The following is a 27,848-nucleotide window of genomic DNA, read 5'->3' on the forward strand; positions in this document are numbered from 1 at the left end:
TGATAGTCAGAATCTGGGAAACCGAACAGCTACCGGAGGAGTGGAAGGAAGAGGTTATATGCCCCATCTACAAGAAAGGCGGCAAGCTGGAGTGTGAGAACTTTCAAGCGATCACCATCCTTAATTCCGCCTACAAAGTGATATACCAGATCATCTTCCGTCGTCTGTCACCATTAGTGAATGAGTTCGTGGGAAGTTATCAAGCCGGCTTTGTTGACGGCCGCTCGACAACGGACCAGATCTTTACTGTACGGCAAATCCTTCAAAAATGCCGTGAATACCAGGTCCCAACGCACCATCTGTTCGTTGATTTGAAGGCGGCATACGACAGTATAGACCGCGTAGAGCTATGGAAAATAATGGACGAGAACAGCTTCCCTGGGAAGCTTACCAAACTGATCAAAGCAACGGTGGATGGTGTGCAAAACTGTGTGAAGATTTCGGGCGAACACTCCAGTTCGTTCGAATCGTGCCGGGGACTAAGACAAGGTGATGGACTTTCGTGCCTGTTGTTCAACATTGCGCTAGAAGGTGTGATGCGGAGAGAAGGGTGTAACAGCCGGGGTACGATTTTCAACAGATCCAGTCAATTTATTTGTTTCGCGGATGACATGGACATTGTCGGCCGAACATTTGCAAAGGTGGTAGAACTGTACACCCGACTGAAACGTGAAGCAACAAAAGTTGTACTGGTGGTGAATGCCTCAAAGACAAAGTACATGCTGGGAAGCAGTGTTACTATAGACGGGGATACCTTCGAGGTGGTCGAGGAATTCGTCTACCTCGGATCCTTGCTAACGGCTGACAACAACGTTAGTCGTGAAATACGAAGGCACATCATCTGTGGAAGTCGGGCCTACTACGGGCTCCAGAAGAAACTGCGGTCGAAAAAGATTCGCCACCGCACCAAATGTGTCATGTACAAGACGCTAATAAGACCGGTTGTCCTCTACGGACATGAAATATGGACAATGCTCGAGGAGGACTTGCAAGCACTCGGAGTATTCGAGAGACGGGTGCTTAGGACCATCTTTGGCGGTGTGCAAGAAGACGGTGTGTGGCGGCGAAGAACAAACCATGAGCTCGCCCAACTCTACGGCGAACCCAGTATCCAGAAGGTAGCTAAAGCCGGAAGGGTACGATGGGCAGGATATGTTGCAAGAATGTCGAACAGCAACCCAGCAAAGATGGTTTTCGCCTCCGATCCGGCAGGTACGAGACGGCGTGGAGCGCAGCGAGCGAGATGGGCAGACCAGGTGCAAAACGACTTGGCGAGCGTGGGGCGTATCCGAGGATGAAGAGATGCGGCCTCGAACCGTGTATTGTGGCGTCAAATTGTTGATTCAGTGTTATTTGTTTAGATGTACCATGAAGTACCCTAATTTCGCGCACTTAAGATCTGACAAAGGTAAAACGTTCATAAAAAAAACATGTAGTAGCCATTTGGAAACATTTGCTACTGCATCACGTAGTAGAAGGATTCTAGGTTCTCGAAAAAATGTGGAGGAAATGTATAGACCGGTCATCGGACCGGATAGTCTGCACACCGTATCGAATGCCAACGGCCAACGATGCATAAACTTCGCAGCCTCCCGCGGAATGGTAGTCCGAAGCACCTTCTTTCCCCGCAAAAATATCCACAAGGCCACATGGAGATCACCTAACCAAGAAACGGAAAACCAAATCGACCACGTTCTAATCGACGGTAAATTCTTCTCCGACATCACGAACGTCCGCACTTACCGCAGTGCGAATATTGAATCCGACCACTACCTCGTTGCAGTATGTCTGCGCTCAAAGCTTTCGACGGTGTACAACACGCGTCGAAGTTGGACGCCGCGGCTTAACATTGGGTGGCTACAAGACGGTAGACTAGCCCAAGAATACGCGCAGCAGCTGGAAGTGGCACTTCCAACGGAAGAGCAGCTAGGCGCAGCGTCTCTTGAAGATGGCTGGAGAGATATTCGATCCGCCATTGGTAGCACCGCAAACGCTGCACTAGGCACGGTGCCCCCGGATCAGAGAAACGACTGGTATGACGGCGAATGTGAGCAGTTAGTGGAAGAGAAGAATGCAGCATGGGCGAGATTGCTGCAACACCGCACGAGGGCGAACGAGGCACGATATAAACAGGCGCGGAACAGACAAAACTCGATTTTCCAGAGGAAAAAGCGCCAGCAGGAAGATCGAGACCGTGAAGAAACGGAGCAACTGTACCGCGCTAATAACACACGAAAGTTCTATGAGAAGTTAAACCGTTCACGTAAGGGCCACGTGCCACAGCCTGATATGTGTAAGGACATAAACGGGAACCTTCTTACGAACGAGCGTGAGGTGATCCAAAGGTGGCGACAGCACTACGAAGAACACCTGAATGGCGATGTGGCAGACGAAGATGGCGGTATGGTGATGGACCTGGGAGAACGCGCGCAGGACATAATTCTACCGGCTCCGGATCTCCAGGAAATCCAGGAGGAGATTGGCCGGCTGAAGAACAACAAAGCCCCTGGGGTTAACCAACTACCAGGAGAGATATTTAAACACGGTGGTGAGGCACTTGCTAGAGCGCTGCACTGGGTCATTACCAAGATTTGGGAGGAGGAAGTTTTGCCGCAGGAGTGGATGGAAGGTGTCGTGTGTCCCATATACAAAAAGGGAGATAAGCTGGATTGTAGCAACTACCGCGCAATCACATTGCTGAACGCCGCCTACAAGGTACTCTCCCAAATTTTATGCCGTCGACTAGCACCAACTGCAAGGGAGTTCGTGGGGCAGTACCAGGCGGGTTTTATGGGCGAACGCTCCACCACGGACCAGGTGTTCGCCATTCGCCAAGTACTGCAGAAATGCCGCGAATACATCATCTATTCATCGACTTCAAAGCCGCATATGATACAATCGATCGGGACCAGCTATGGCAGCTAATGCACGAACACGGTTTTCCGGATAAACTGACACGGTTGATCAAAGCGACGATGGATCGGGTGATGTGCGTAGTTCGAGTTTCAGGGGCATTCTCGAGTCCCTTCGAAACCCGCAGAGGGTTACGGCAAGGTGATGGTCTTTCGTGTTTGCTATTCAACATCGCTTTGGAAGGGGAAATACGAAGAGCAGGGATTAACACGAGTGGTACAATTTTCAATAAGTCCGTCCAGCTATTTGGTTTCGCCGACGACATAGATATTATGGCACGTAACTTTGAGAAGATGGAGGAAGCCTATATCAGACTGAAGAGGGAAGCTAAGCGGATCGGACTAGTCATCAACACGTCGAAGACGAAGTACATGATAGGAAGAGGTTCAAGAGAAGACAATGTGAGCCACCCACCGCGAGTTTGCATCGGTGGTGACGAAATCGAGGTGGTAGAAGAATTTGTGTACTTGGGCTCATTGGTGACAGCCGAAAATGACACCAGCAGAGAAATTCGGAGACGCATAGTGGCTGGAAATCGTACGTACTTTGGACTCCGCAAGACGCTCCGATCGAATAGAGTTCGCCGCCGTACCAAACAGACAATCTACAAAACGCTAATTAGACCGGTAGTCCTCTACGGACACGAGACTTGGACGATGCTCGTGGAGGACCAACGCGCACTTGGAGTTTTCGCTGCGTACCATCTATGGTGGGGTGCAGATGGCGGACGGTACGTGGAGGAGGCGAATGAACCACGAATTGCATCAGCTGTTGGGAGAGCCATCCATCGTTCACACCGCGAAAATCGGACGACTGCGATGGGCCGGGCACGTAGCCAGAATGTCGGACAGTAACCCGGTGAAAATGGTTCTCGACAACGATCCGACGGGCACAAGAAGGCGAGGTGCGCAGCGGGCAAGGTGGATCGATCAGGTGGAAGATGACTTGCGGACCCTCCGTAGACTGCGTGGTTGGCGACGAGTAGCCATGGACCGAGCCGAATGGAGAAGACTCTTATATTGTCGGCGTAGCACCAACTTAGAATTCGGAAGTCGGGACTTCCGAACCGAACTTTCTTCCGAAGTTTTATCTGTCAAACTAGTTGATGCGTTGTTTAGCGCATCTTTAGGCGAATCCAGCGCACTACTTCCGAAGTTGGGAAAGTAGCCTGTATCTGGAGAAAAATCCAACTTCGGTATAAAAAGCGGTATAAATTTGTTCCGGTATAAAAGCGGTATAAATTTGTTGTTTATACCGCACAGGTCACTTCGGCCTTAGTCTGAATAAATAATAATAATGAGCAATGTTTAGCTGGAGTATAAAAAAAGTTTAAATTTTCGAGACGTCATGAAAGAAAGTCTTTAATTCCGCTATATCTTACATAGGACATTTTTTTTTGTTCTTTATTTACATAGGACATCTTCAAATATGTGTTTTATACAAGACATCTTCAATATTATATACATTATCGAAAAAGTTGCTGTAGTTTTATCTTAAGTTTAGCATCATTTTACACATCGCACATTTTAGCATCATTTTACACATCGGATTTGATAGCTATTGCAGGCACTGATCTATAAGATTTTTCAAGTCAACATTAGTCGATGTCGGTGGTTATCCGCCTGAAAATTAGATGAAAAACGTATGGGAATTCGGGTTCTATTCAGTGTAAAACTGTCCTGTGTATTATATTGCTTTTGTTTCATTAGAATGTTGTAAATGAAACTACGCAACAACAATAAACGAAATTAGGCACCATAATTACTCTCATATACCTAATTTCGCGCACAAAGCGAAAGTCTAAATAAATACATAAAATACATAAAATTTTACACTTTTCAATAGTAATGACGAATAAACATATCCAACCGAGCATAATGGATACAAATATTTCCAAAAAGTAGCCAGTTTTGTTCAGTAAAATCATGGCATGATAGGAGCTGCTTTTCTTTCATTATCAACATTTTTTGCGTGGTGGATTTAATAAATGTTTGCTTTATGAATTCCTTAAGTCTCTGTAACTTGCATGTGTCCCAATGATTGTATGTCATACCCCAGAAACCCATTGCCCAGAAAGTGATTCCCCAGAAATGAATTCCCCTGAATGCACTACTCCCCAGAAAACCATTCCCCAGAATACCACAATCCCCAGAAAGACATTCCCCAGAATGCCCCTATCCCCCGAAAGACATTTCCCAGAATGCCTCCATCCTCCGAAAGACATTCCCCAGAATGTCCTAATCCCCAGAATGCACCATTTCCTAGCTTAGTCTAAATACTTCGTAATTGCTTCATCCCGGGCAAATGCGTATTTTTAAAGAAGAAGTCATGTACTCTTTTGCCTTATTCCGGGCAAATGCATACTTTTAAAGAAGGAGTCATTTACTCTTCTGCCTTTTTCCTGGCAAATGCGTACGTTTGAAGAAGTAGTTATCTACTCGTTTGCCTTTTTCCGGGCAAACGCATACTTTTAAAGAAGAAGTCATCTGATATTTTGCATTATCCCGGGCAAATGCGTACTTTTAAAGAAGGAGTCATCTACTCTTTTGCATTATCCCGGGCAAATGCGTACTTTAAAAAAATGAGTGATTAACTCTTTTACCTTTTCCGAGCAAATGCATACTTCTGAAGAAGTATCCGAGCAAAGATGGAGAGCAAATCGATAACTAATTTTGTTGTTGTGAAATCGCCTAGTTTTGATAACTCAGCATGATATCCTTTTGGTCGTTTTAACGGTTAAAATAACAAAATGTATAGCAGAAAAATCTTACTGTGACATCAAATTGAAAACTATTTCTGCTGTCGATGAGAGCAAATCGAAAACTGATATTGATATTGGTTTTGGATAACGAAATAAGTAATCAGTTTAATATCAGTTCATATTATTCAGAAATCAACATCAAATTGATACCTAAATAAGTTATCAATCATAAATATCAAAGTTTATGTTTATGATGTGTTGTTTATGTTTATGTTTATGATATGATGTTTATGTTTATGATTAAGTTTATGATTTCAATTTGATGTCGATATCAAAATATGTTTTCTTTTTGCTCTCATTATGATGTCAGGCTTTGCTCGGGTAGTTATCTACTCGTTTGCCTTTTTCCGGGCAAACGCATACTTTAAAAAAAGGAGTCATCTACTCTTTTGTCTTATTCCAGGTAAATACATACTTCCAAAAATGGAAATCATATATTCTTACGACCCATTGCATTTCATACTCTTTTCAACGATTATGCCAAATGGTCATTATGCCAAACGGCTTTATGCCAAACTGCATTATGCCATATGGGCTTCCCCCAATATGAACAACGAGTATAATTGATTATATGCTCCTTCGTATTATATGTGAGCCCTAACGAACATATCAAATGGGCTCCATTCCGGGCAAATGCGCGCTTTAAAATAAGGCAGTATATGTCGTTTTGCCTTATTCCGGGCAAATGCGTACTTCAATATAAGTATTTTTGCAAAGAAATATAGTATCTACTATTTTTAATTTATAGAAATGACAGGGAAAAACATAGTTTCTTAGACTGATACCTTTTTCTGGTGAACGGGTCATTCTGGGTTTTTGGTTTCTGGGGAATGGGTCATTCGGGATTTTTTTTCTGGGGAATGGGTCATTCTGGGGATTTCTTTTCCGGGAAATGGTGCATTCTGGGGAATATCATTCTGGAGAATTGGTCGTTCTGGGAAATGGAATTCTGGGAAATACCATTCTGGGGAACTGATTCTGGGGATTGGTATTCTGGGCATTGACATACAACCGTCCCAATAGGTGTAAGGATTATAAAAATGGCCTATGGTGTGTAGAAATTTCAACGATTTTCTTAAAGATTAAATAAACCTACGCAAATAAAAAAAACTAGATCCAGTAGTGCGTGTGTTACGAACACAAAATCCAGACTTCCTTGTTGTGAATTCACGCACTAGTGGATCTAGCTAGGCCAATAAAATCCATCTCAATTGTGCCGATCAGTGGTTGGATCACTTTCGGACGTAGTCGCAACAAGAAGAACCCTACTTTGGAGTGGATTGAAAGACCTTCGGAATCGCCATTAGACCTTGGTCGGTGGTTTGAAAGAACTACTCTATTGGACTTACAGTGTTACGGTAGGATATTTTTCGACTGGATAAGATGTAATACTCGGAAGTTGGCTTTCTCAGTCTAAAGAAACAGGACGACATTCTTCTTACGTGCCCGAAGTTTCGACCGATGAGTTGTAGCCTTTTTGAAGGTTAGTATAGTCTGTAGTCTATCGTAAATAATTGTAAACCACATTCGATCAGTGGTGGAGAGGGTACTTTCTGTGCAATTTTGAAAAGTAATTTGAAGATTGGAATTATTTTCTAACATACAACAGCTGCAACGTCGAACAAGTAAAAAACATCGTCCTGATTCTTCAGACTGAGATAGCTAATTCAACTTGATGAAAATTAGTGTAAGATAAGAATAGCGATTTGACCAAGTCGTATAAAAAAAGACAACTTCGGGCCTATTCGGATCAAAATATACTCAATTAAGTTGAAAACCGGAATAGGGGACTAGCGAAGTTGGATTTTTCTCGCAATCCGTACGTTAAACCTAACTTCGCTAGTGGCGCGCTAGTCTAATTAGGGCCTAATTAGACTAGCGCACTACTAGCGAAGTTAGGTTTAACTAGAAATACTACAATAAGAGATCGGCGAAGACGCCATCTTGTTTCCAATCGAACCGTCAAAAGCGGTTCAAATTCGACTTGTTTACTTTTTGCATCCATAAGAAGCAAGCAAAAAGTTTAAGTGATCCCAGTATTATTTTCACGATTTCATGCATTTTCATACGTTCCCATTTCGACAGTTTTTCACTCCGCCGATCTCTGGTTATAGGGTGGCTAGGTTTAACGTACGGATTGCGAGAAAAATCCAACTTCGATAGTCCCTCATTCCGGTTTTCAACTTGGTTAGCAATATATCAATTCGTAGAGTGGGCCTATCGGTAGTTTGGTATGCATTGGTTGAATTGGTTAGGCCAATACATTTTCACCCTTATACAATTGTCTGTTTAAATAAATCGAAAATTTCACAGGATCAAATGCGATCGTTATGGTCCGAATTTTTCTCAAATTAAAAAAAAAAACTCACTATCACTACATCCGAGTATCTATTACTTGTAAACGGCTCAGATTTCCTAATCACGAACCAACATTATACGCTTTTTTTAAAATCTACTCTATGTTTTGCCTTTGGCGTGTTGAAGACCTCATCTAGGGATTCTTCCCCATAAACTTGTTCCAATCTTCTTTTAATTTATATTTCCTGTTCCTTTCTATTTTCACTTCCATTTTCATCAAATAAATTATAAAAAGTAGTCAGTGAAGATGCTTCCTGGGCCTAATAAATGAAAATGTGCATGCATACGCACACATACACACGGACCGACAGACATTTACTCAGTTCGTCGAGCTGAGTCGTTTGGTATATAACACTATGAGTCTCTGAACCTTCTATAGACGAATCCAAGTAAAAATAAGAAGAAGACACACGACGGTGTTAACTTTGACAGATCCTACAGCGCAGCATAGGAAGATCGTTTTAAAATTCTTATAATAAATTCTGGACAAATTGTAATTAAAATATGATTGATGTATTATACGGAAAAAGTTCCGAAGTTTACGATAGATACATTTTTGGAAAATATACAAAAAATGAGATAAACTTCCAAATAATCAGATTTTAAATACAATTTGTCTAGAATTTATTATAAGCATTTTAAAATAATCTTCCTATGCTGCGCTGTAGGATCTGTCAAAGTTAACACCGTCGTGTGTCTTCTTCTTATTTTTACTTGGATTCGTCTATAATAAATTCGATATTGGAGTGAAATGATAGTCTTTCGGTACAACTTTGTTGCACGAGAAAGGCAAAAAAAGTCGATTGGTAATACTACATAATGAGTCTCCGAGCCTCATGTAAAAAGTGTGTTATTGGTAATAGCCATTCGATATTGGTCGAGAGAAACACCTAGACGACGGACAAAAAATAGATCTATTCTCAAGTCACGGCCTTTCGGATGCTAATGTGAAAACATTCAACTTGGAAGAGTAACCACAGTTGGCATTGTTTTGTATTTACCTCTTTCTATCTCTCTCAATGTCAGCTCATCCATTAGTTTGTATTGTTTATCGTTTAGATATCTATTTATAATTCAAGTATCCTATCATCACCATTTGTTTTTTTTTGTTCTCTTTTTTTGCATATCTATAGCATGTAGTACTAGTTAATGTTAATGTGTTTGTGTACGAGTAGTAAGTGTTGTGGTTTTGTGTAACGCCGACGGCTGAAATGGTATCATTTTTCAATTAAAAAATATCCTACTTATCTAAGCGAACTACTTAACAGACCTACAGGAGTTCCCGAACTTTCCACATCGAATCATTTTCGAGTCCATTTCTCATTCTAAAACCCGATCCTAAAAGGGAAGGGTAGAACAAATATTACACATGTATTAGTTTGCATCACATTGTTATGTCGTGTTTCCATTTTTTTTTTGCTGCATTTCTTATGATCAATTTCCAAGTTATTTTGGGACAATAAAATTTTTAATTTCATTGTCCTCACTAATATTTCATTGTGAGTGTTTGTGTATTACAATTAAACAATAAATAACATCCAATAAAACAATCAACACGAATCTATTATATCGTTCCGTTTATGGAATTAATTTATGTGGTATCTATTTTTTTGTTTTCGAGGAATATACTTAAACAATCATACTGCTGAAAAGGGCTGTCGTACTTCACGACACACTACATCGAGTGTGGCGGGTTAGGAACGTTTACTTGTTTCCGTGTTACTTAAAATAATTCACAGATTTCTGTGCCATTTAACATATATCTCAGCATCGGACAAACACGAAAATCTATTCACAGTTGAACAATTCACCAAATTTGGTAATCTGTTTGACGAACAGTTCTACTATTGAGAACTAGTTAAATTTTCACAGAATTCTGCGAAATGAATTAAGCGTGTGTTATATTGGTTTTGGCTGATTTGAATATGTTCTACTGAGAAGGTTACATTTTTAATTCTGCTAATGTGTACTATTCGAATAATAATTATAATCCTGTAATCGGTATGTGGTGTATACAATCTATTGCAAATTATGTCTATTACATTTAATGTTTGATAATAATGATGCATCCCTACGTTTGTTTATTATAAGTGTGGTATTTTCACGGACATCATTTTCGTCCACTTGTGATTCCCGTTATGAGTGCAAAACTCATTGAAAGCAATATTATTCTGCTATAACCGAACCAGAAAACAATCAGTCAGTTGGTTGCTGAGCTCCGTTAAGGTTGATGTATTGCAAAAAGTCTTTGAACTAGTAACGTATTTGAACTCATAACGGGAATCAAATTAGGGACGGAAACAACCACCGTAATCCGATACGCATACAAATAAAGTATAATATATTTGTTATACACCTTGTATGTTTTGTTTCCAAGCTGTGTTAAGTTTATATCGCACTATACGAATGAGTTGATGGCATGATAAACATAGAACAAATAATTCTATGCCAATAAAGTCTAATCGTAAATAAATTTTACAACAAAAAGTGTCCTGTTAGTGTGCTACAAAACTAAACCTTTGTAATCGAACTTTCATGTGGGGTCCTGAAAATTTCATCAGATGGATAAATGGAACATTAATAACCCAAAGTCAGCATAGTGGTTTTAAAATAGCTTCCAGCATTGGGACGTCTTTTCGCCGCCGCAGTGAACAAACAGCGATGTTGGTCGATCGAGGTTTAAGGCATATTCTTTGGACTTTTTCGCAATCTCCTTGTCGAAAATCTGTTGGAAGAAAAGAGAATTGAAATTTATTAACGTGGAAGTGCCATAATCTGTTTTAGGTAACACAGGCCTTCTTAGACGTAATTGTGCCTTATTGAACGCACTTTAAAATGTTGTTTGAATTTAATAAATAAATAAAACATGTTTATAAATTTACAATATTTTGAAAACTCGATGTGCATATGAACTGTATGTGAAAGATTTGATTAGGAAAATATATTGAAGGTAACATCTTTTCCTTAATGGGATTCGAAGCCACGACCCTCAATACACTAAACTGGTGCTTTAATCAACTAAGTGCAATGATGTTAACGATCATTCAGTAATTTGCGTTTGATCATTTAGTAGTTTGTCAATAAGACATTCCAGAAGCTGAATTTCAAAATATGTTGTATGGTGGACTTCTAGTGCGAAGGTTTTTCTACAACTTTGCCTAATGGTTTGTTATTAGAATTCAACTAATAACGGAGTTAGAGCGCTAGTTGCAGTACCTTAAACTAAATGATTGGAATTTTGTTATTTTTTTTTACGTAAACTACGTCTAAGGGGAAGACTCGGATACAGGGTGACAAATGAAAATTTCCAAATCCGAGACCGTCACGAAATCATGTCAGATTTTGAACGTTAATAGCGCATTCATCTTTCGATGGATTTTTGAGATTTATATATCAATCGACTCGGAAACTCTCCACCAATTTTCCAGTTATATTAAACATTTGATTATCAACGTTAAAGTAGGGTATTGGACCATTTTGGCAGCACCTCCTTTTTCCCGTTCGCAACGTGAGTCTCATTCGGCCGTCGTTCAATGAGTTGGTTTTTGTGTTCTTCTTTTTGTGCGGTGCTTCGCACCAGTTCACTATAGGATTTCGGGCGGTCATTAATCGAAAATGTCATGTCTTCCGAATTATTTTAAAATATTTTCTCTCCATTGTCAATACTCTAATTAAGAGAAATTCTGAATTTGAAGTCTCTAGGTGCACTAGTTCCAAAGATATAAGGTGGCAAAGTCAGAAATGGGTAAAAAAGTTAGCAAATTTTCTGAAAAATATTTTATTTTCAACTATTTATTGAAATATTTTTAAATGTTTTTTCTTCAATGTTAATACATCATTACAAAGGTTATTGTATAAGCTTTTAAATGGTGTGCAAAAACTAATGGTTACACTGTGAAAAAATTGAAAAAATGCGGAAGCAATATTTTTCAAAAACGACGCTATTTTCAACTTTGATAGTGAAGAACTTTTTTCCTCAGGAATCCCAGGGTTCTTTTATGATACACATCAAGGACAAAGCTTCGACTAAAATGTCCCGAAAGAATTTCTTGCCAGTATTTGCAATTAACAGAGTTAAGTCACTCTGATTTTTTTCATTTGTTTTTTACCGTGTTTTGCCTCTCTCGTACTCCAAGGTTAATGCTCATTCCAAAACGAATGTCTGATAGAAGGCCCGGAGACCCCTAGTGGTATATATCAACTAACTCAGCGCGAAGAATTGAGGTGATGTCTGTATGTGTGTGCATGCGCGTCTGTATGTATGTGCGCAAAAGAACGCAATCGCCATTTAGACACTTATTTGTGTCCGATTTTCTCGCAACAAGTTTCATTCGACGGAAATCTAGTCCCATCGTTTCCTATTGAAAATGGGTCAGACTGAACTATGCGCTCAAAGGGTATGGTCAAAATACATTTATTGGTAATAACTTCGACTTTATTTATAACCATTTGAGCTCATTTAATTAACTTTTCAAAGGAGTAAATGAATAAAACCCCCAATGCAATGCAGCACAACGGTAACGGAAGGATTTAACAGTTCGCTCATATATTTCCTGTCAAATTTTACCGTTTCCGTCGCCATTCCGCTGAAATGCGTTTGGGGCTTTAGTGGTTTGAGTCATTCTCTAAACCTAATTTTCTGAGCTATTCATTAGCTACTGATGGAGAACTAAATATGAGATTTCATAATATGTAAATATTTATAAATCTCCTGGAATCAATAATTCCCGACATGTTTATTGCAAAAGTAAAGACGAACAATATCTTAGTTAGAACGGAGCGTATGAAATTCCTGCTAGTGTTCATGAATGTCTGGCTAATGGTAGGGAAATATTTATTCACTCATCTACACTTTGAGGTTCACTGGCTGAACAACCAGCGGAAAGTCAATATAAACAGTTGAAGAAATTTAGAACTCATAATGCAAGAAAATGATCAAGAGAGGCAAATGTTGACATTTTCCTTCGTGCCTTACATGAATCAGATCCATTTTAAGCTCGATTTGGATAACGAGGAGACGTTGGAAAAAATTTTTCACTTAGTTATTCTTATGCCATGCGTAATTTTGTAATATTTGAAGATTTTCAAAAGTTCTTTACCTTCTAATACTTTAGATGAATTTATCTCATCTTCCATCGTTGATGGAATTGAAGAAAATATAATTGAAGACTTAAAACTTGACACAGAAAAGAATGATGCTGTATATAACTTGTAGAAATCATGAAAACAAATCAAAAGTAATTCAAATAGTGTTGTTATTTAAATTAAAAGAATTTTGCTTTTCGGAAGAATGGAGCATTCTTACATTCCACAATGAATGTCCACATTTTTTGAGAATATATTAATCTCATTTTTTGAATAACTTGTACACGTAAAAATGTCATGGGATTGCGATTTCTAATTTGCTAATACCCTTTTTCAAAAGTTATTTTCAATTCTGATTATTTGATTAACATTTAATGCTTTATGATCCTTCAGATCCTAGTACTTTGTCAAACAAATTGTTCTAAATAATTTTTCGAAACCTAACCTCACTTTTAATTGCCAATAGGATGATCGATTGTTAGCAACGGCAATGCAATGTCATAATGCGATAATCGCAATGCAAATGAACAAACATGTTCGATTCAAAGATAACTTAGGAAAATGGTAAGCCATTTTATGATAAACTGCAAATTGTTAATTATATTTTTATTATTAAATATGCGCTAAAATCAAAAGAATTCAATTTTAATTCAGGAAGTTTGAATGCACTTCAGATACTCTGTGGGTACAACCATGCGGGGCTTATTGTAAACGGCTATAGCTTCGGAACGCATACTTTATTGAAACGGGCTATAGGTTACAATAGAACTATTACTTTCTAGCTCCCGGATCTAAGATTCTTGCAATTATATTAATAATATGGTTGCACGAATATGTTATCCATAATGCCACTGCCAGATAGTGGGAGTTAGATTGTAATAAAATAGCACAAATACCCTATTCCCGTCCGCAGCGTTTACTACTCTGGCGCATCTCAACCGAATGGCTTGGTTTTTGGTACATGGCAAGTATTTGTTGAATTCTAGTTGGCGCAACCGGGTTTTATCAACTCGCGCTTCTTTGTCGGACTCAACAATATGACTATCCCTTCTCTGCCAACTATTCCTCGTCACTCCAAATAACAGAAGGCGGAGATTCTGCCAAAGGTCCAAGACTCGTATTCTTCCACCAGTGATGCCTCGGTGCTCTGACTACCATTGGAAAGAGGCACCTATTTGTCCGTAGCCAGAGCAGAGATTCTTTGCAAGGTCTAGGGCCGATGCGTATCGTCTCGCATCTGTCGTAAAATCGCTAAATCGTGATACACGCACTCACCAGCATTCACCCCCAGCCACAAACATATTGCACATCGATCACAGTAACTTATATATGCCCGAATTCTCTCACAATATGTTTACTGCAACAAGATTGGCTCAACGTGTGCTGCTTGGGATATCATAACCATGTAACGCTAGTGAGTTATTTTTATTTCAGAATAGTATTATTTAATAATCATACTCCACTATTTCCACTTATATATTACTACAAATAAACTAGAATAGTGGTCGAAAATTTGGAATGAAACTGAATCCCTACTAATTTTACTCTAAGTCGAATGCAACAGTTGGAATTGCGAAAAGCATTATTACCACTTGGGGTTTTAAAGTTAAAATTTTAAGTTATCGTACCGTCGTCGGGGAGACAACGGGTCAAATGGGGTCAAACGGGTCACTGTTTCAACTTCATAGAATGCTTGTAGAATAGATTTAATGTATCTGAGAACAATAAAACTGAATTATAAGTGACCTTTTTGAACGATTTTGTTATGCGACCTCCAGACTGTCGGTGAGGGCTCGAACGTCACCCCTGACTACAGTATCCAACATTTTTTTATATTTTAAGTTATGGTAACTTTGTTCTAAACCAGTGACATAAGTAATCAAATGAATTATCTTAAAATATGACTACATTTCTCAATGCACCAAACTGTTCTACGTAGTTTACGTTGGGCGGTCGTGTCTTGTACATAACCCTTCAGATTTTTTCAATCTTTATTTAGGTGTTTTTAGGAATTTTGTTATCATTTAGTCTAAGTTACTGAAACTATAGCTATAACTCCGTTACTAGTGGAATTCAAACAACGAACCATTAAGAAAAGTAGTAGAAAAACCTTCGCACTAGAAGTTCACTATACAACATAATTAAAAATTCAACTTCTGGAATGTGTTATTGACAAACTACTAAATGATCGAGCGCAAATTACTGAATGATCGTTAACATCCTTGACTAAGTGTTAACGACGCGCAGTTCCACTGTACTGGCAACGCTCTTCCAAGCACTAACACACCTAGACAGAGTAGTACCTAGATTGTTCCTCTTGATACGATGTGTAGATAGATAGGACGATGAGAAGGCAAGGAAAAAGATTGGATTGTTTTGATTGCTAAAACGATTGAAGACACGTTAATCTACAGCTAAACTATTTCCCTAAAATCTAATATCTAATGTAACTATTGCTTCATCTAAAGTGAACATTTGTTAAGCTTAATAATCTAATTGATAGTAGTGTAGTACGGTAAGAGTGATTAATTAAAACTGAATTAGGGAAGATCCATAAAGTACGTCACGCAAAAATCGGCGATTTTCAACCCCCCCTCCCCCCTTCGTCACACTTTTTGTAATACACCTATAAAATTTTTGTATGGATCGTCACGCTGCTCTGAACCCCCCCTCCCCCTAGAGGCGTGACGTATTTTGTGGACGGCCCCTTATGAGAGAACTCTAAATTAATACTAAACATATTCTAAACTAGCTTAACCAGGTATGCCAAATGCGTCCGTTCATCAGCCAGTATCACTCCAGCATAGCGTAAGACTAGCCCCCAGGTGGACTCCAAGCAACGCTTGGCAACGCGATGACATTTCATCTGTAAGTACACCACGTGAAGCTGTTCAACGCTCATCGTACCGGCATCCTGCTCTTGTACAATTACCTACTGTATCAGCATCTCATAGGGCCCTCCTTAGCCGTGCGGTAAGACGCGCGGCTACAAAGCAAGACCATGCTGAGGGTGGCTGGGTTCGATTCCCGGTGCCGGTCTAGACAATTTTCGGATTGGAAATTGTCTCGACTTCCTTGGGCATAAAAGTATCATCGTGTTAGCCTCATGATATACGAATGCAGAAATGGTAACTTGGCTTAGAAACCTCGCAGTTAATAACTGTGGAAGTGCTAATTGAACACTAAGCTGCGAGGCGGCAATGTCCCAGTGGGGGATGTAATGCCAATGAAGAAGAAGAAGATCAGCATCTCATCGACTTCCACATAAATACCAACACTTCCAACACTTCGACTCAAGAAGTGCATGAAAGGGAAAGCGTATGCAGTTAAGAGCTTGCTGATGCATCCGTCTAATGTTGAGCGTGTGATGGACACCTTGCGGATGCTTTTCGGACAACCGGAGGCGATTGTACATTCTCTGATTTTCAAAATCAACAGCCTTCCAGCAATAAGAGAAGAAAAAGTCGAAAGCATAGTCGAATTTGCCGTGCACGTTCGCAATTTTTGCGCGACAGTCGACGCATGCGGTATGGAGGAATATTTGTATAATATTTCATTGCTTTATCAGCTCGTATCCAAGCTACCACCTTTGATTAAATTGGATTGGGCACGCTACAGGCTAACTCTTCCGGCGGTTAATTTAGCTGCATTTGCGAATGCCTTTTTGAATGCACATTCCGAATCGTCAGTTGCAGTGGTGAATCGATCGCAACCTTCAGGAAAACCCGATGCGTGCCCAGTATGTAAAGGCGGATGTAAGGCAGTTAAGCGTTGCAAGCGTTTCCAAGAACTGTCTAGGGAATCTCGATGGGCAGCAGTACGAGAAACAGGACTTTGCCGTAGGTGTCTATGTATCCACAAGGGAATATGCAGAGCGAAGCCGTGTGGGAAAGACGGGTGCACACTAAAGCATCACGAGTTGCTCCACAATGAAAAGAGAGCCGCAACAACTGTGACAAATATCATCGAATCACCTGCCTCTCTGTCCATGCAACCGAGATACAACACGCTCACGCACGATTGTCACGTGCATGGGACGAGTTCCAGCTCTGTATTGTTTCGGTATCTCCCTGTGACTCTATACGGCAAGAATCAACACGTGCAAACGTATGCCTTTTTCGATGAAGGGTCGGAGCTTACACTCTTAGACGAGGATTTGGCAGATGAGTTAGAGCTGGATGGAGGTGTGCTACCGTTATGCCTTCGTTGGACCGGAGGCACGGAACGCAACGAGCGGAGTTCCCGAATCGTAGATCTGGAAGTTGCTGGAATCCATAATTACAACAAACGTTTTCCTCTCACGTCCGTTAGAACCGTCAAGGAGCTTCTATTACCACTTCAAACGTTGGATGCCACTGAATTACAGCAACTATATCCACATCTGCGTGGAGTACCGATACAGTCGTACCGTGATGCACGACCTCGTATTTTAATTGGCATGAAGCACGTTTCTATTGGAGTGGTCCTGAAGTGTAAGGAAGGAAACTTCGAGGACCCGGTTGCCGTCAAAACACGCATAGGGTGGACAGTATGTGGAAAGTTGAACCGGAATGCAGAAAACGCAGCACATTGTATGGTTCATGTTTACACAGATGCTCAGGATTCGAATGAGCAACTACACCAGGCCACGAAGGCTTACTTCGCACTGGACAGTCTTGGGGTTGCGAAACCCAACGGAAACCTACTTCTATCGTCTGGAGATCAAAGAGCTTAAGATCTTCTCGAATCAACGACGAAGCTTCTTGACAACCGTTATGAGGTCGGTTTACTTTGGCGACACGACGACATCCGTCTACCTAACAATCAGGCGACAGCTATTCGCCGACATCAGCAACTAAGAAGCGAATAAAGAGGGACTCTAACTTGGCAGAAGTACTCAACGCGAAAATTGTCGATTATCTTGCCAAAGGATATGCTAGCAAATTGACATCGGAAGAGCTTGAACAACCGCATACGCGTATCTGGTATTTGCCCATATTTCCGGTTACGAACCCCAACAAACCGGGCAAGATAAGATTGGTGTGGGATGCTGCTGTTAAAACGTTTGGCGTTTCGCTCAATTCTGCTCTGTTAAAAGGCCCCGACCTCCTCTGCTCATTATTGGCAATCTTGCTACAGTTTCGCCAAGGACGTGTTGGACTTTCCGGGGACATCCGTGAAATGTTCCATCAGATACTCATGCGAGCTAATGACCAGCATCGTCACAGGTTCTTCTGGGAGGATGAGCGCGGTACAACTGCTACGTACGTACTGCAAGTGATGAGTTTTGGAGCCAGTTGCTCTCCAAGTAGCGCGCAGTACGTTAAAAACGTAAACGGCAACACATCCAAGCGCAGTGGAGGCAATTACGGGACTGCACTATGTGGATGATATGCTAGTAAACGTCAAGCGAAGCAATCAAGCTGGCGGATGATGTGAAATATATACATTCACAAGGTGGTTTCGAGATCCGCAACTGGATGAGTAACTCTAAAGTGGTTCGAACGGCGCTGCAGGAGGGAGATACGGCGGAGAAGGATATGGATGTAGCATCTGAAATCGCCATCGAGAAAGTGCTCGGAATGTGGTAGTGTACGACGACGGACGAGTTCACGTTCAAAGTAGGATGGAACCGTTATGACGCACCGCTGCTGACAGGGCAACGACCACCTACCAAACGAGAAATGCTTCGGGTCTTAATGACCATTTTCGACCCTCTGGGACTCGTTGCACATTTTCTGATATTCCTCAAGGTTCTGCTTCAAGAAGTGTGGCGAAGTAAAATTCAGTAGGATGAATGTGTTCCAGAAGATATATATAGGAAGTGGCAGCTATGGACAAAAGTATTACCCAACGTAGAAACTGTTCGCATTACGCGCTGCTATAGCTCTTCCAAAGATCTAATCAGCTGCACCGATATTCAACTCCACACGTTTGTCGATGCTAGCGAGAATGGGTTTACTACAGTTGCCTTTCTTCGATTCGAACATAACGGGTCCGTGAAGTGCTCAATCGTCGCCTCCAAAGCTCGAGTGGCTCCACTGAAGTTCCTCTCAATACCTCGGCTAGAACTTCAAGCAGCTGTCCTAGGTTCAAGGCTGGCACAGACCATAATGTCCTCGCTATTGCTCAGTATAACACAAAGGGTGTATTGGACAGATGCCCGAGACGCGCTGCACTGGATAAATTCAGATCACCGCCGCTATTCACAATTTGTCGCGTTTCGTATAAGCGAAATTCTTGGAATGTCCGAACAAGAAGAATGGCGATGGGTTCCTACAAGACTCAATGCAGCGGATGATGGAACAAAGTGGAATGGAGTTCCAGATCTTTCACCGGAAAGCAAATGGTTTACCGGGCCAGACTTCCTATGGTGCCCACAAACGAAATGGCCCGAAACCCTTTCAATACGCGCACCCACTGCTACAGAACTTCGGCCACACCTACTGGTACACTCTGGCGCACAATTTCTCCAGTTGGAAGCATCTACACAACACTGTGGCTTTCGTCTTGCGTTATGTATCCAATATACGTAAAAAGGTTAAACAACAGCAAACCAATTTAGGACCGCTTTCTATGAAGGAGCTTGGGGAGGCAGAAGCGTACTTATTTCGTGCAGCACAACGAGAAGAATTTCCAGATGATATAACTATCTTGGAGCAAGCGCGCTCAACTACCTCAGTGAAGTCACTTCCAAGAAATAGTTCGCTGTACAAACTTAACCCATGGTTGGATGACAAAGGAGTTATGAGGATGCGGAGTAGAATCGGCGCATGCCAATTCATCAGTGACGATACTAAACATTCGATAATACTACTCCGTAAGCATCACGTCACCACACTAATCATAAGGTATCAAAAATACTACCATTGTAACCACGAAACCGTAGTCAACGAATTAAGACGGAGATTTCATATTTCACGCATCCGCGTCGAGTTTGCAGCAGCCCGTCAAAATTGTCAGAAATGCAAGAATGCTAGAGCAGTTTCCGGCCGCCAATCACTGCGGACCTACCAGCAGTTCGACTTGCAGCATTCACTCGACCCTTTACGTACATCGGTGTGGACTATTTTGGACCTATGGAAGTGGTCGTCGGTAGAAGGACGCAAAAACGATGGGGAATGCTAATCACCTGTTTGGCCGTCCGTGCAATCCATATCGAGCTGGTTTGTTCACTTAGCACCAGTTCGTGTATAATGGGCTTGCGAAACTTCATCTCACGCAGGGGTACTCCACGAAGAATCTACAGTGATCGTGGTACAAATTTTATCGGCGCTTCCCGAGAATTCAAAGAGGCCATGGCGGCTGTCAACCAAACAACACTAATGAAAGAGTTCGTGTGCCCTGAAACGGAGTGGATCTTTAACCTGCCAGCAGCACCGCGCATGGGCGGGTGTTGGGAAAGATTGATCCGGACAGTGAAGACCAACCTCATAGCGATCCGACCAGCATCAAAACTAACGGATGAAGTGTTGCGGAACCCACTTATCGAGGTAGAAAACGTCATCAACGCGCGGCCCCTGATACATGTCCCAATCGATGATAATTCGGCACCCGCGCTAACCCCGAACCATTTCCTACTCGGGTCGTCGAATGGGTCAAAGCCGCTCACATCCTTGGATGACAATGAAGCGAAACTATCTCACCTCTCAAGTGCTAGCTAATCAGTTTTGGAAGCGCTGGGTAAGCGACTACCTTCCAGAAATAGCCAGACGAACAAAATGGTTCGAATGCAGGAAGCCGATATCCGTCGGCGACATAGTCGTCATCGTCGATTCCAGGTTACCAAGAAATAGTGGGCCAAAAGGAAGAATCATCCAGGTCAACATTGGAAGAGATAGATGCATCCGGTCCGCCACGGTTCAAACAGCTAATGGAGTCTATGAGCGACCGACTACGAAGCTGGCAGTCCTAGATGTTCACCACGAAACAGAGTAAGCCTGCCGGAAGTTGGCATACCCGGGGGAGTGTTAACGACGCGCAGTTCCACTGTACTGGCAACGCTCTTCCAAGCACTAACACACCTAGACAGAGTAGTACCTAGATTGTTCCGCTTGATACGATGTGTAGATAGAATGGACGATGAGATGGCAAGGAAAAAGATTGGATTGTTTTGATTGCTAAAACGATTGAAGACACGTTAATCTACAGCTAAACTATTTCCCTAAAATCTTATATCTAATGTAACTATTGCTTTATCTAAAGTGAACATTTGTTAAGCTTAATAATCTAATTGATAGTAGTACGGTAAGAGTGATTAATTAAAACTGAATTATGAGAGAACTCTAAATTAATACTAAACATATTCTAAACTAGCTTAACCTAAACCCAGCCTCTAAGGCCAGTTTCCGATTCAGTGCGGTTCAGATACATCCTAACACCTAAGTAGAACGGATTAGTAGTTGGTAAGTAAGTCAACTATACTTACTATAAAAGAAAACATGCATTATTCAAATAATTCATAATGCTAAATAATTAATGTAGGTATCATCTCAAGCAACATTTACCGTCAGTGCACCTGTTACCGCATGGCGCCGAGTAGTAAACGTGAGTAAAACATTACAAAAATTGATACCCCAATCATCTAAACAATGTGAACTGTCTTACCCAGGAATTTTATAGTCCCTCCGAAATAAACGGATTAGAAAAACGGAAATTTACTCTTTGTTGCACGATGTCCCAACAAAACGTGTCTTCAATCGTTTTAGCAATCAAAACAATCCAATCTTTTTCCTTGCCTTCTCATCGTCCTATCTAGGGATCCTATATTAAGAGATGTGCGAATACTTTTCCAGACGATTTAGCAACGCTGTTACTTTCGTAAACAAACGCTACTAGCACTTGCCGCCACACAAAATGTTGGAGCTCGAGCATGACTCTGCGTATAATGGCATTTTCAGTTATCTAACGTCCAACAGTGTAGGATCACAAAAATAAAAGTGCAATACAAATGAACAAATTGCCATGCATAAACTAGACTACTTCAACTTGCCAATGGAAAACAAATTGTTTATTCGACAAAACTTTCCGTAAAATCTTTTTCCTTATAATCGCAATACCTTTCAATCCGCAACAATAACAATGTTCATTTGGCTCAGATTCTGACAGCTCTCAATGCTCGATTGGCTCAAGATGGCCGCTTTCGCATATATCTGAATGTAGGATCCCTAGTCCTGTCTATCTACACATCGTATCAAGAGGAAGAATCTAGGTACTACTCTGTCTAGTTGTGTTAGTGCTTGGAAGAGCGTGGCCAGTACAGTGGAACTGCGCGTCGTTAACACTCCCCCGGGTACACCAAAAGCGGAAATTTACTCTTTGTTGCACGGTGTCCCAACACTAAGTGTTATGAAGGAGGACCTCCGTCGGCAGCTTAGCAGCTACTAAATGAGCCCAAAATTCGCAAACTAATGAACCAAAGCGTAAGCGGGAGTAAATATTTAATATTTAAAATTTCAAAAATATTAAAATTTTAAATATTAAATATTTACTATTTATATTTAATATTTAATATTTATTTAATATTTATATTTAATATTCATTATTTATTATTTAAAGTTTATTATTTCGTATCTATTATTGAGCATTTCATATTATATAAATAAGTAATCAAAGACAGATTCGATCAACTAGCAAATAAATTAAATTCCTATTTTGCATCCTCTATTGATTCTGCCTTTGGTTTTTACTCTTGTTGCTCGCTGCTGGCTTTTACTTCCTAACGGGACTCTTCGCCAGGCAACCGAACTAAGAACTGCAGTTCAGGTGAAAACTGCGTATTCTTGTCTGAGACAGCATTGTTAGTAGTAGAGGGACTGCAACACTCGGAGTTAGAAGGATAGAACATTCTTTATGTTTTTTATCAGTGACAAAAAATCCAACATTTCTCGTGCATTTATTCGAAAGGACGTATGTGATTTTGTAAACAAAGATTCATATGACCAATTCAGGAAAAAAAATCTAAGGAAAAGCTATTAATCAATTTTTTATCATTAGCATTAGCATTAGCATCGAGCATTTCGCACAAATTCGTAGGTGGTACAAGCCAAGACTATTGTATGAGAGTAGCAACACTTTCATCCATTACCACAGATATTGATTTGGGACTAATCGCCATCTCTTAGATGGATTGCTTCCATGGATTGGATGGATTGCACTCTCCAATAGTCGAGATCTGTCCTGGCCACGTCCTTGCGAATGCTGGAAGGGAAAGGATGGTTAGTTGGACACCTACTTAAAAAAGATGCAGAGAACTCTACGACCTCTCATAGGTGCCACGGGAGGTTTTCGGATTGTTATCGTGTTGAAGGTTTAACAGTAGGAATCGTTCTGGTAGAAACGTGAAACACAGAAAGAACTAAGATAGAAATACAAAGTAGGAAAGGTACGAGCCTGGAATTGAACGCAGGACCTCCTGCTTATAAGGCAGAAGCGGTAGCCACTAGACCACCGAGCTCGTCAATCGGTTTTTTATCAAATGACAAATCCGTATGAATCTTATTTACCAAATTATATTGAAACTATATGATTATATACCATAAAAAAACCATCAGGGCACTCAATTGAAGCGATTTGGAGAGGAAGAGTGGAATCGCCAACTTTCTGTTGTTAACATCTCGTGGATAGATGGCGGGCTCTTCTCCACATCTATTGAGTCAATCTGGGAAACGAGGGCTAAATTATAATATTGTATGTATGAACTTTCTTTTGGAAGGAGATTCTCTATTCATCCCGTGGATTCGCATAAGTGTCTCTGCTTATGGAACCACCCCACCCATTTTTGGCCCTTCATACACTGCCGTCATACGCATTTTTGTCCCATGTTTGCTGGGATTCCCTATATATATGGGACAGTTATGCGTATAACGGCAGTACAGGTGTCTGATGAAATACAAACAGTAGTATAATCGTGATCAAATCGTTTATCAGATATGGCCAGTGCTATCGGCAGGTGCCTTGCTACAATAGATGGTAGTATCATCATCATCATCAATGACAAATCCGTATGAATCTTAGTTTACAAAATCACTTACGTCGTTTTGAATAAGTATCCGAGATTGGATGAAAAATCTGAGTTGGCCACGAAAATTGTAGGTAATAATGTTTTAGCTGTTATCGTCGATTTGTTTTATCCAAAGTCCTACGTCCACTTCGCAGTTATGTTACAGACATTACCGATTGTATGACAAAGTGCGAAATGTCATTCCGCGGAATTCCATTTCCACATTGCGGAAACCCATTTCGCGGAGTGCGACATTCCGCGGAAATTACCCATCTCGCGGAATGACATTTCCCGGAATAACCCATTTCGCAGAAACATAAAGTGCACTATTTTTGCACTATAATTTGGAAAAAAATTTAAAAAAAAGGCTATTAGTTACATACTTGATCGGGGTTCAGCCAAACCGCACCAAGCGGCTTTTCAACTGACTTGAGATATTTTGTTCGTAAAAGGACAATGGAAATAGTTTCATATCAATTCAAGTGTGCATTTGCAGTAGGATATCCTCAGTTATGATGTTGAGGGATATCCTATACGATTTGCGATCAACTAAATCTGCTAAACGAAAATTTAGGCAGAAAAATCGGTAATTTTTCGTTGGCGCTTGGTATGTTTTGGCTGAACCCCGACCACTTATAAGCATAGAATCATGCAGGAAATACATCTTTCCTTGAATTTTAACGTTTTGATATCTAGACCAACATTTGAAAAAGGCGTAACAGCCAAAATTTATTCCTTCTGATTCCTCGTCTACATATATAGCTATATGTATATGTAGATGAAGAATCAGAAAGAATAAATTTTGGCTGTTACGCCCTTTTCAAATGTTGGTCTAGATATAATGTAAAAGAAAATTTTGCTTGCAAATTATTTTCTTTGAAATAGAATACTTATCTCATTCGCATTCATTAATCATTGAATTAACAACTTTTTCATTTGAAAATATGGCATTGAACGAATGCTATCTATTGAATTCATCCTTCTTATACATTATTCAAAAATTCATACAGCTTTTAAGTCTTGTGTACGAGGAAACTCGAATTCTGAACGGATCCCAGTTTTTGCCTTATACCGGGCAAATGCGTGCAGTTCAAGAAGGCAGAACGCAGTTTTAGCCTAATACCTAGTATAAAGAAGGCCAATACAAAAAAAATCAATATACCGGGCAAAGTCATTTGACATAAAGCCGTTTGGCTTAAAGTCGTTTGGCATAATGGTCATTTGGCACAAAAGTCGTTTGGCATACGCAATGAAAATGATCTCATTTTCATTAATCATATTCTTTACGCAACTTAAAGCTAGATTTGTGCATGGACTTCTTGATATTGACAATAAAGAAGGCGCATGCTTTTAAAAAAGGCATCATCAACTCTTTTGCATTATCTTGAGCAGGGTTGTTAATCGATAAATTATCGTCGTTAATTTAACGACAACTTCAATAACGATGACGGTTGTACGATGATGATTCGTTGACGATAAAGTGAGCGTTGAATCAACGTTATCGTTATCGAGTGTTCGTTGATTTATCGATAATTATCGAGTTAACTGTAACAGGTACTATAGTTAAAAGTACAAATATTCACTTATCTATCGCCTTAGGGCTGTACATATTAGGGTGGTTCAAAAAATCGATTTTGCTCCATAGTGCTTATCTGGTTCTTTATCATATGTTCTGAGTGTCCCCTGAAAATTTGAGCTCATTTGGATTAAAACTGATTTAGCACAAGCCGTTTCAAGTTTGCATGTAAATTAGTATGGGGAAATTTATTTTTTCATTATACTGTTAATGATGCTTCCCCATTGAACGCAGGTGAAAAGAAAACCTACATAGCTAGAAGGAATACTCAACAGCTTTCACCCAACGGAAACTGTATGTTGATTAATTGCCCCAATAATTAGTAATCGATTTTAAGACAGGATGCGAATCTTTAGTCATGATCGTTAAACTTCTTTGAGGGCATCACTGAAATGTGCAGTGCAACATAGTAGCCTGAATTTGTGTATGCTATCTTTCGCGCCACGAGCAGCAATGTTGCCTGTTGAGGAGTTACGCAATAAGCTACAGAAATCCACTGTATAGATTAAATTCGATTACTAATTATTAGAACAATTAATTAAGATGCGGTTTTCGCATAGTGAAAGCTCTTGAGTATTCCTTCTAGCTATGTAGGTTTTCTTTGAACCTGCGCTTAATGAGGAAGCGTCATTATCAGTATAATGAAAAAATAAATTTCCCCATACTAATTTGCATGCAAACTTGAAACGGCTTGTGCTAAATCAGTTTTAATCCAAATGAGCTCAAATCTTCGGAGAACACTCAGAACATGATAAAGAATCAGATAAGCACTGTGGAGCAAAATCGATTTTTTGAACCCTAGTACATATACCACGTGGACAAGTTTTGGTCAGTTTTAGATGGTTAAGGTTAAAAGACTATTATTCTTCCATTTCTTCTTCTTCTTATTGGCATTACATCCCCACCCTGGGACAGAGCCGCCTCGCAGCTTAGTGTTCATCAAGCACTTCCACAGTTATTAACTGCGAGGTTTCTAAGCCAAGTTACCATTTTTGCATTCGTATATCATGAGGCTAACACGATGATACTTTTATGCCCAGGGAAGTCGAGACAATTTCCAATCCGAAAATTGCCTAGACCGGCACCGGGAATCGAACCCAGCCACCCTCAGCATGGTCTTGCTTTGTAGCCGCGCGTCTTACCGCACGGCTAAGGAGGGCCCCACTATTAATAGTGGAAGTAAATGGAAGAATAATAGTCTTTTAACCTTGTAGCATTTCCCCTAAGACGCTCTAAAATAATTAATCAGTTTTAGATACCCACCTCTCCCAGCGTGGACATCCGCTCATAAAAATTTTACAAAAATTGCATGGGTCGTGGACAGGGAATCAATATTTGAGTAACGCCTAACAATATACTCTTAGTCATCAACAGAGTTTGTTACTGACAAACGCACCTAACGACAAACCTTTATCAGAACCTGAACACAATATGACAAGAATCATTTGCCTTGGATGCTCTGATATTTCCGAGAATACGATGCTAATTTTGTAATCATTGTTCGATTCTCGAATATTTCCATAAAAGCAGAAACTATGATAGCATAAAACCGAAATTTGCTCTAGAAATAATGCAAAATAACGGGATGAAAAGTTAGCAACAAGATTGTCTTCTTTTTTGTTGCTGACAACATTTTTCGGATCTTTGTCATTATTTTCTCCGACAAAAACAAAGCTTTGTCGTTGGTTTACGGACGAACGAAACTTTTGCTGGCGTAAACGAGAATGCGCATCAGTTTTCGTTCGAAAAGGCGTTTGAACGTATACAAGAATGAGGGTGAATGTCTTGGATTGCAATATAGTGCCGAAGGGTTCCGATTACAGCTGAATATTCTTGACAACGGAAAGTCATTATGTGCCTTCAGTAAATCCGCCTGGGTAGTGCAAATTTCCGCTATATTTTTATCGGAACACCTATGCTGCATAATGAAAAAAAAATCACTTAACCACCAACAGAACACCTCCTTTCCTTTCCAGGCATTTAGCAATAATTGTAGAGTGCTCCGCTTCAATTAACTCTGGTCAACCAGCTGCAAACAATTTGTTTCATTCTCGGCTTCTGTCAAAATTTTACCCAACCTTGTTCGCGTAATCTAGTAACCCATTATCGCCAAATTATCGAGTTAACTTACGTTAAATTATCGAACTCCGATAATAATTCAGTTGATTCATCGT

At 40.5% G+C, this 27,848-nt stretch overlaps 1 protein-coding gene across 1 annotated transcript in view; it reads right to left on the bottom strand.

Moving 5' to 3' along the window:
* Nucleotides 1-8,994: 8,994 nt before the first annotated feature.
* LOC134226792 (nucleolar complex protein 4 homolog B) overlaps nt 8,995-27,848 on the bottom strand; it is a 33,765-nt gene continuing 14,911 nt past the window's right edge. The window contains exon 5 of the mRNA XM_062707782.1: nt 8,995-10,757. Within this exon, the coding sequence (XP_062563766.1) occupies nt 10,638-10,757 (120 nt within the window). The 3' untranslated portion in view covers nt 8,995-10,637. The remainder of the gene's footprint in view (nt 10,758-27,848) is intronic.

The sequence above is a fragment of the Armigeres subalbatus genome, chromosome 3 (assembly GCF_024139115.2).
Source record: "Armigeres subalbatus isolate Guangzhou_Male chromosome 3, GZ_Asu_2, whole genome shotgun sequence".
NCBI classification, from domain to species: Eukaryota; Metazoa; Arthropoda; class Insecta; order Diptera; family Culicidae; genus Armigeres; species Armigeres subalbatus.